At 37.7% G+C, this 10532-nt stretch overlaps 1 protein-coding gene and 1 long non-coding RNA gene across 2 annotated transcripts; one reads left to right on the top strand and one right to left on the bottom strand.

Annotated features, from left to right (window-relative positions):
- Positions 1-1148: 1148 nt before the first annotated feature.
- On the bottom strand, positions 1149-3000 carry LOC137408808 (uncharacterized). The gene is made up of 3 exons (XR_010980137.1): positions 2868-3000; positions 2262-2471; positions 1149-1869 (listed from the first exon to the last, which is right to left on the bottom strand). It is a non-coding gene; the product is annotated as an uncharacterized lncRNA (long non-coding RNA).
- Positions 3001-5784: 2784 nt separating this feature from the next.
- LOC137407982 (piggyBac transposable element-derived protein 4-like) lies at positions 5785-7764 on the top strand. Its single transcript, XM_068094371.1, has one exon. The coding sequence runs from the start codon at positions 5785-5787 to the stop codon at positions 7762-7764; it is 1980 nt and encodes a 659-aa protein (XP_067950472.1).
- The last annotated feature ends 2768 nt before the right edge of the window (positions 7765-10532 follow it).

The following is a 10532-nucleotide window of genomic DNA, read 5'->3' as shown; positions in this document are numbered from 1 at the left end:
CATCAGAAACTGGAAACAAAAATGGACGTTTCCAAACAAACCCGATCGACATAATGATCTCAAATAGAATATTCTTACCTCTCAACATATCACTTTTTTGCAAAAAAAATATTTGTAGTTTCTTGTAGGGAATTTTGTCCTTTTTCAAATGGTGTATAATACAACAATCAATTTAAGAGCGACTGCCAATGGGAGTAATTTTTGTTGGTTAATGTTGCGGCCTCTCGATTATAACATATAAAAATAGTAGGCATGGCCTGTTTGTTTGAAAACGAGCGAGCTCCCATATACGCTTCTGTTGGTCGCGGGACTCTGCGAAGCTATACAGCTCTGATCAAAACAAGGAAGTAGGTTTGTTGATATTTGATATCTGTCTTCCAAGCTTCAGTTCATGATTGAGCAGTTGTTTATAGAAAAATGCAGTGTCGCTGCAGATTATGTAAATTTGGGAACTGATCCTCTTTTTTCTCAATGCCAAGAACAAAAATTAACTCAGTTCTTGTGTGTGTACCATTGAATGGAGTGAACTTATACTTTCACTTTGGGTGGTAAGCTATGAGAGCGCCTTTGGCTTGGCTGATCTAATAAGGATTTATTTACAGTGATGAATAGCACTGCTGGTATACAACCGGTGCAGAATTTTTACACGCCACGACTCACTTACACCTCTGCATTTCATCATGTGATTATTGAAACAGATCAGTTGTAATAGTAAGTACCAATATCAAACCAATAATTCTTGATCAAATCAAGTCAGCTGTGACCTATATAGACTGTTCTTGGCACAAATGCAGGCATCAAACCATGAAGAGGCTCAGTTTTATCATCAAGCTGTATCAATAAATATAAGTAGGACAATTGACAAGGCTGTTTTTTATATCTTTTTACAAATCCCAAAAGCGTCGTGGTCCTTACTATTGCTACAGCATAAATTAGTAGAGTTTGACTAACAATGTCTGGTGTTAACCATTAAACAGACTCATGTTTGCGCCTCATCCAGGAATCATGTCCGCTTTATGACGTGGCGGATTGGGGGATAAATGTGAGATGAAGTTTGAAAACACTTATATCCAGAATGTTCACTGTATTCTTTCAATAAGTTTTAATATATAAAAACCTTATTTGGAAATACTCAGTAAGATGCTGTTCAGACTGTACGAGGATGAAGTCTCACACCCAACCCCCTAAAATAATACAACAAAATAATGCAAAGGGGTGAGCTTCTAAATACTGGTGGTAATGATGATACTATTGTTTGTAATATGCTTTCTGGTTAAAGTTTGGTTGAAAAATAGATTGTGGGTAGTTTAGTAGCTGTTAGCATTTTAATGTTCTATTCTATCAAAGATCCACTCATAGGGAACTACAATAATAACAAAAAGAAAGTATAATTAACAGAAAGTATACAGAAGTGTTAACTAACAAATGAGACATAAGATGTACTCACATGTATCTATCTTATCAACATCGCTTTTACTTTGAATTGAAAAAACAGGGATTAAAAAAACAGATTCTGAGAACAGTATAACAATTAACACAAATTCAACACTGTGAAAACCACCCGTTTCTACAGCCACAGTCAAAACTTATGCACATGTATCTAAGAGCACTGTTTAGCTGACACTGTCGACATATGTCTAATACTGGTACATCTCACAATCTCTGAACTTAAGAGGTAACTTGATAGATGGGGAGCTTTACTTGAACACAGTTACAGGCTTACTGACTGGCTGGCTAGAGTTCTTATGTTGATCATTATAATCATAAGCTGTGTCATATATGGGAGATGCTGGAGCATTTTCTGATGTAGTAATGGTATCTTCTTGAGCCACTGGCAACTGATCGCCCTTGAGTGCGTCATAAGATTTACTACAATAATAACAAAATAAAGTGTTACTAACAGAAAGTATAAAAGTGTTAACTAACAAATAAGACTTGAGATGTACTCACATGCATCTCATCAACAATAATGAAAAGTAATTCCAAAAACTGATCAATAAAATTGATTGAATGAATGATAAAAGATTTAAGGAGATGGTTTTGTAGATTTATAATATTTTACACTTATGTTCCATTCAAGCATGTGGATCGGACAGCTGTGAATAAAAATGCATGGCCTGCTGATATTCTCACAGAGCTTTGGACATGTAAGCAAGAAACCATCATCATTCATAGGACATCATCATTTATAAATTTTGGTGTGTACAGTTAATTAAAAGCGCAAGTCACAGCCATGGACTATTCTATACCTATAAACATACCAGTATCATTTCTTGGAGTGAATTTTGCCTAAAGAAATGGTTCTTTCCACACAGAATGATAAACTGTGTGGGGCAGGGTGATTCTTCTTGGTTTCCTTCCCATAGGCATGTTCAGCAGCCTTCCTACTGGAACCTCCATGTTGGCTCGTTGTTGTGCCGAGTGGCCTTTTTCTTCTGGCCACTGCTGAATGCTGCACTCCAATTTTAGTCCTATAATTATAATGATATTTGTGTTTTTTTCATGTGAAATATGTTTTGCGTTGTCTTACATAGTATAAATCTGATGATAACTCGATTAATCACAAAACTTTATCCAGAATATCTGATGAGGAGTGTCCCACACGAACCAAACTATTAGTCCCGAAACTGGGGTTAGGGGGTGGGTCTAATAGTTAGGCATGCATCAAACAGCTATCAATATTGAATACCATGCATGTGAGGCATGCTTGTACATTAATGAATTGATGCAGAATATCGGCTGGCGGCTGTGGTTGGTAAATCTAAGCATGGGCTAGGTACTAAAACGCAAAGGTTATACCTGGGAAACAACTTAGAGAAACAAACGGTGTCATAAGGGTCTTGACATATTAGACAACAACTATGTACCTCAGACTAATGCTTCATTAATGGTGAGATTATTGAGACAGCCATCTGACCATCAGATGTCATGCTGGTTGAGTGGTCAACTCCATCTTGTTGCCACTTTTCTTGTAATGCTTCCCACATCTCTTCTGTGGTCCTTTGAAAATTGCCATACTTGAATATTTTCAAGTGGTTATATAATCTAGTCATGGGAAAAGAAGAAGTTTCATGATATCAGCAAAAATTATTGAAAGTATTCATTTACTTTCATTGAAAGTAAATGAGAGTAAATGAAGTAAATAAATAAATATATATACTGTGTATATATATATATATACATGTATATATATATATATATATATATATATATATATATATATATATATATATATATATATATATATATATAGCGCTAGCACTATACCTGGTACAATATTTTCGTGAGGGTATTAAGGATCTATCAGCCAGCTTGATGATATTTTCTTCAGCTTCCAATTTTAGATGTTCCAATGCCGACATTGGACAATGTCAATCTTGGAAAAGTTTTTCCAATGTCACCCTTGTCTCGTTGGACACTTTGTTCTTGGAGTAAGCTGAAGCTGAGGCTGTCTGGTGGTTGTGCCCAGGTTCGAGTTTCACATTTGCCACCATTTCATTGTTTTTGCGAATTCAGGTTAAATTGATTTTATCTTAATAAAAAGAAATTGTCTATGCGTTAAAATGAGATTGAACTTGGTGTGTTTCTGACACTATGACATTAATGGCGGCATAATTCAAGTACTCAGACTTCAAACGAAAGAAGCTGCCGATGCCAGCAACTCCATCTGTTTAAGTACCAATCCTTTAGAACACTAATAAGAATTCACTCTTCCTTAAATCGATATTAATATAGGCAGGGCAGTTGGTGTCTTTTACATTTCTGTATGTTCTTTTAGCTCCTGCTCTTCGTTTGTATCCAGGGTGATGTTGGCAGACAGCTCTTAGCTAAAACATGTAACCAAAATAGCTCAGAGCAGAAACCCATGTGTCCAAAATTCTATTACTTTACCATACACTTTCAGGTGAACCCCAAATAGCTTTCGCAAGGGAAGCATTTTTGCAATTGAGACACAGGACAGTAATTGCAAAACCTGTTCCGGATTATATGATAAGGAGTGTATCACACAGCTTATTAATTTGTATATTTATCCAATGCAATAATTTAACCTCAATGTATTTGGGAAAAAATGCTTTTGAATGAAAAAGCCTTTCATAATAGCTAAGAATAGAAAATCATTGACATAGTACAAGACAAGGTTTTGTGTGAGTCGTAAAATATACAGCACACTTAGTGTTTTGGTTTGATGGATATCAATACTTACACGAAATATCAGTTTCTTAGTTGGGGGTCTTTTGCAACGAGTCCTCCAACTAAAATTGCTTTAAAATCTTGTAAGCCAGCTTTCTATACTGGCTTGGCTACTGAGCTCTTTGACATGGAAATTGAACTCATTTTCTTTACACTGTAACTCATTCCTTTGTTCATATGTGTAGCCATCTGGTAGTATATTCTGAAAACAGTAGAAGTAGGTAACAGCACATAACCCATCTGCAATAAAATGCGCACACACAAACCAAAAAAGAATATGATATTGTATGAGTTAATGTGTGGGGCAGGGTGAATACCATATCCATGTACACCCACTAAAAGACATCTGTGCATCAGAACATAACAGAAACATTTCCAGGTTATGTGATGCACTCGAACTCTTGTTGACTGTTGATGTTGAAAACATCATGTCTAAATTATTAAAAAGCTCATAGATTAATATACTTGGTCAAGCTCTGAGGGAAGTCACAAATAATAAATTTGATTGTATTTATCCTCCTGTTTCTCTTTTTTTCTACCAATACAATTACAAACAATAGATTCATTAGATTAATTTAATAATGATAAATGTAAAAAGTTATGCTAAAGCAAGAGTTTACATTACGTTATTATGTAAATTCTTAGTTAAAGCAAGTATAGTATTAACCATTATTATACTAATCACCACCCCTCAGAGGGGAGATGATTGATTATACATCCTTAGTTAAAGTTGTAATATATACTAATTATAAGAATATAATATGATGAATAAAAAACATAAGATTACTAATTTAACTACTATCATAAATTTAAATAACCAATTTAATTTAATTTTGATTTATTTTGATTTATATATATTGTTGTAGAAGTCAGCGCTGACTAGCCACTTGCAAGAGGGTTCTGCGTACAAGTTGTCTTACACAGAATGAGTAATAGCTCTCATGCACAACTGTAATTGTTGCAAACAAAGTGTCTGGTGAATAATGGATTTTATTCACACAAGCTCTATAAACATGAAAGATAGAACAATTAGATACAATTCACTACAATCAAGCGTAATGCTGAAATGAGTTACAAATAATAAATACTCAAAACAGTTACACTTGTAAATGTAAGAATGTTAAGCAATATATATGTTACCAAAGATATACAAAGCTGCAAAAAGGTAGGTTAATGTTACCGCACTGTTCTCAATGCAGATTAAGAACGTAACTCTCAGTCTTTAGTTCTGTCGTTTGTAGTCTGTATCGCTAGCTCTGTGCTCTTTGTTCCCTCCTCTTAGCCATTTCAGTCATACAAGCCTCTGTGGAGGCTTGGAGTTGTCTGCACACAGTCCTCCTAGCCTCTGTAGAGGCTTTAGTGTAACTCTATTTGGCATAGACTAATTTCAGCCTTTGTCCAATCCAAATGAAGTCTTAGAGTAGCCAACCAATAAGAAGAGATGCTAAGCTTCCCTTATTGGCTAATATTGAACCATGTTACAATGAAAGTTTTCTGAGTAAAGGCCAATGAAAATATACGGAAGGAAACTCACAACTACGCGGCCATTTTTGATTGTTGAAAGTTGTAACATTTTGAAGTGCTGGCTTATTTATGGATTTTTCTAGTGATTTTGAGTATGATTCAGATGATTTTGTGGACAATGCTACTGGAGCTCATCCTAGAACAAGGGACATTGTTTTTGATGCTGATACTGGTGATGATGACTCACAATTAGGTGCTGATTTCGACTCGGATTCAGATTTTGATCAGCTGGACTCAAATTTTACTAGTACTGCTACTACTAGTAGACCTACTAGTACAACTGATACTGGAGCTGCTAGTACTAGTACTGCTACCAACATTCCTATTGGAGCCTCTGGTGATGACGGTAGTTCAGGAAATCTGGCAGCACTAGATTATCTGGGATTCATCCTGTCTGACTTGGATAATACCCCAACACCCACGTTCGACTGGCAGCCTACTGAGAAAGTAATGTGCAGCCCTAACTTTGACCCAGCTGCACCACATGGACCAACAAGAGTAATGCCTGCTGATTCAAAGCCAGCTGACTTCTTCATGCTGTTCTACGATGAGAAACTTTTACAATCAGTATGTGATTTCACGAACGAGAATGCTGCCAGACGAAAGATAAGCGAGAGTACCATCCACAGCGGTTATGGAAAGTGGACTAAACTCGAGACAGATGAACTCCGAGCGTTCTACGCGCTCCGAGCATTCATAGAAATGTTCTGCAAGGATAGGCAGCGAAGTATCTGGAGACCGCAGTACGAGCTTCTCCAGATGCCTAAAGCTTCAACTGTCATGTCATTACGACGGTATGACCAGATAAAACGTTACCTGCATTACTGTAATGAAGAGACGTCAATTCAGGATCGTAGCCATCCTGAATACGACAGACTTTACAAAATCAGGTTCCTCATCAACCATATGAGAGAGCGATTCACAGCAGAGTACTCTCCCTCCCAGGATCTGTCAGTAGACGAGTGCATGATTCCTTTTCGGGGTCGCTGGAGTGGGAAATGTTACGACTCCTCAAAGCCAATCAAATGGGGAGTGAAAGTCTGGATGGCGTGTTGTGCTTCCAGCGGATATGCGCTAAACCTAGATGTCTATTCTGGGAAGGACAGAGACTTTGAGGACTTGACCACAGAGAAAAACTCTGCCGCAGTAGTACTGAAACTAGTTCAAAGTTACTGGGGTCGAGGCTACCATGTAGTTACTGATCGCTACTACACGTCACCTTATCTTCTCCACTGGCTACGTGAGCTTCAGATGTCTGGTACTGGTACATGTATGACCAACCGAAAGGAGTACCCGAAACAGCTAATAGCCACCAAAGCGGAAGCTCGGAGGTTGGAGCAAGGGGATTCTAAGTGGCTCCAGTGTGCGAAAACAGGAATTGTAGCAACCCGCTGGAATGACAAGAAACCGATCTACTTCCTGTCAAACTATGTCAGAGCTGAGCTGTCTGAGCCACCAACTGTAATCCGTAGAAATAAGAAAGGTGAGAAGCTGACAGTGAAGGCCACACCATCCGTCATCGTATACAATCAGATGATGGGTGGTGTGGACCTCAATGATAAAATGGCAATACTCGATCGCTCTCGAAAGTCATATAAGTGGTACGCGCGAATCGACCGCAAATGCTTTCACTGGTCCCTGTACAACGCTTATGTGCTCTATAAGCATGGCCAGAAAAAGCCGATGGAATTCAGAGACTTTGTCCTGCAGATACTGACGACATGGATAGGTGAAAAGTCATTCTCTCGACAGTCAACTAGGACAAACACACCAGCTGCCACTCCCAACAATCCGGAGATACGTCTAGACATGAGCAAACTACACTGTCCCGAGTGGCCTACTGATGGGTCAAAAGATCACCGCTGTGCAGTCTGCCAGAAAAAGTACCTGATAGAATCGCAGCAAAATCCAGAGAAGGCTTACAAAGACTTACAACACAAATCAGTCAAAAGTTCAATTCGGTGTGAAACCTGCAACGTGTACTTGTGCATCAAACGCGGTTCAGACTGCTGGAAAGCGTACCATACCAGAGTTCAGTATTGGAAGTGAAAATCTCGAACATTTCCTCTTTTTTTGCAACTTCGTCAATCCTCTGTTATGTTTTCAGTCATGTCATAATAATAAAAATAATGTCTTTGAAATCATGTACCATTGTGTTTTTGTCAAATTTTTATATTCACCAAGTTTGACATTCTATACATTCTTCAGTAATTGAGCTACAATTTTGCTACTTATACCATTATAAGGGTTCCGGTTCCGGTTTGAGTGAACAGGTCGCAAAAAAAAAAAAAAATCTCTCTCTTCAAATTCTGACGAAAATTCCAGACAGAATCCCATTTTGTCTACTACCTTTTACTTTCTACCTATTTACATATCACTTTATTTTTCTTTTCTATGCTTTCCAACTAACATTATATTTGATTTAGAGTGAAGGTTAGGCAGCTCGGCCGTTTCAGGCGCTGCTAGTGCTATTTGAAAGAAATACTGAGTGGGGCACTTTTAAATTTTATTGAGTCCCTGATTTTTAATTTTGTTTTTATTACTCAGTTATATAGCCTTGGCAATCATGAGTCAGGGCAGAACATCAAAAAATTCTAGCTCACAGAGCATCCGTGATTCACCAGTTTCAGTTGATTCACCTCGTGGTCTTTCTAAACAGGCTTGTTCTAGTTGTAAGAATTCAGTTCTCTCTAGTCAAAAGGCTCTTATGTGTGACTTTTGTGAAATGTGGAGCCACTTTGACTGTGATGACAGAATGTCACCTAAACTATATGCTGAGATACAGCGTAGTCCTACAGATGCTATACTGTACATCTGCAAACCATGCAAAGCCACTAACTTTAAAGCAAGCATGGCATCCAACAAACAAGCTCAAATAAATGAAATTGCTTTGGGCAACATCGAAACCAAAATCGATAAGATTCAAGAAATTGTATCAAACTCTATACAGATGCAATTCGGCAACCTGCAAAAATCCTATGCAGAAGCAGTAGCCAAAATCGAAACTAACTCTACTGAACAGGCCTCTCAAATTAGAGCAGAAATTAGCTCCATCAGAACCGAAATGACTAATGAGAGTAGATCAAAGAATCTGATTATTTTTGGCATGACCGAAGACCAAGACACAACCTTAGACGAATCAGTCGCTAAAGTTTCCACATTTCTGAAAGAATGTAACTTGAAACACGAAACATCTAAAACAAACACAACAAGACTTGGTCAAAAAAAAGAAGGTAAATTCAGGCCTATCAGACTAACTTTGAATAGTGAACCCCAAAAATGGGAGTTCCTGACGCGTATTAACAATCAGAAGGTAAAGGGGGTTTTTGCTCGGCTTGACCTTAACAAAAAAGAACAAGAGGCGGATTTTCTCCTGAGAAAGGAGCTAAAAGAGACAAAAGCGAACAATCCAGGCAAAATATTCAAAATTGTGAAAGGAAAAGTAACCAGAGTGGGGGACCTGGACCAGTAGGTTTTGCTGGGAGTAGTGTAAGATTGCTTTCTTTAAATGCCAGATCACTGCGAGGAAAGGTAGCTGAAATTGAATCTCTGGCTGTAGACTATGACATTATTTGTATCACCGAGACTCACTTAGATAACAATTTTTTCAACTCTCAGTTGTTTATGTCTCAAGATAAAGTAATATATAGGAGGGATCGGAATTTATATGGTGGAGGAGTTCTTGTGGCCATTAAAGCTAGTATTCCTCACAGGGAGATTGCATGTGATTCTGGCGCGGAGGTGGTTTCGATATGTTTTAAACTCTGTGGCGACGAGTATTGCAACTTAACATGCTACTACAGGCCACCATCAAATAATGATCTTAACTCGTTTTTGTCACATATGGATACCATCAAATCTCTCCACCCCACAAATAAAACACTCATAACCGGAGATTTTAATTTACCTGGTATTAATTGGAACAAAGTGGAGTTGTCGACTTCTTGGAGGCCTTTTTATATTGATTTTATTAATTTACTGGCAGAGCACAATCTAGAACAACTCATTCATGAGCCTACACATATAGCTGGCAACACACTGGACTTACTATGTACAGACTTGGCATTTAAAATTGAAAATGTAAGCGTTATCCAACCAGGAATTAGCGATCACTTCATGATTGAAGCTAAGATCCTTGCCACTCAGACTGAGAAAAGTAAGTCACTTAGACCACCTGTTAAACTATTCCACAAAGTGGACTTTGCACAATTTAGTGATGACCTAGATCTTGTTTACACAGAGATTAAAGATCAGATTAACCAAGGGGCAGATATGAATACCTTATGGTCAACTTTCACAACTGGATTACACAATGCCGTTGACAGTCATGTTCCTACACGCAAGTGCACAATTAAGAATGACAATGAACCTTTATGGTTCAATAGTATGGCTAGGCGGGCATGCAATAAACAACGGAAATTATACTCCTTATATAAAAAAACAAAGGACCAAAGCACGATGGCAAAATATAAAAACCTGAGACGTTCTAACAAAAACATGTTCAAAGCCCTGAAAAAATCGTACATGACGAACAGATTGTACAAACCACTAAGCTGTGGGAACTCAAAACCTTTCTATAGATATGTAAAAGATTTGAAAGGAAACAGCAATCAAATAATGTCTATGGAAAAAGCAAACGGAGCACTAACACAGGACTCGGTAGATATTGCCAATACCCTTAATAATTTTTTCAATAGTGTTTTTACAAAGTCGTCTCCGCTACCAAATCTGCCCTCTGTAGATAGTGCTGTTGATATCCAGATTGACAGGGAAGGAGTTATAAATCTTTTAAAATCTCTCAAGTCTGGAAAGGCACC

This window comes from Watersipora subatra, chromosome 11, assembly GCF_963576615.1.
Source record: "Watersipora subatra chromosome 11, tzWatSuba1.1, whole genome shotgun sequence".
Classification (NCBI taxonomy): Eukaryota; Metazoa; Bryozoa; class Gymnolaemata; order Cheilostomatida; family Watersiporidae; genus Watersipora; species Watersipora subatra.
The sequence above is the reverse complement of the archived record's forward strand: the minus strand, read 5'-3'. Positions and strand labels throughout refer to the sequence as shown.

Bases quoted from the DNA above. Each gene is read 5' to 3' on its own strand.
- LOC137407982 (XM_068094371.1), top strand. From the start codon at position 5,785: ATGGATTTTTCTAGTGATTTTGAGTATGATTCAGATGATTTTGTGGAC.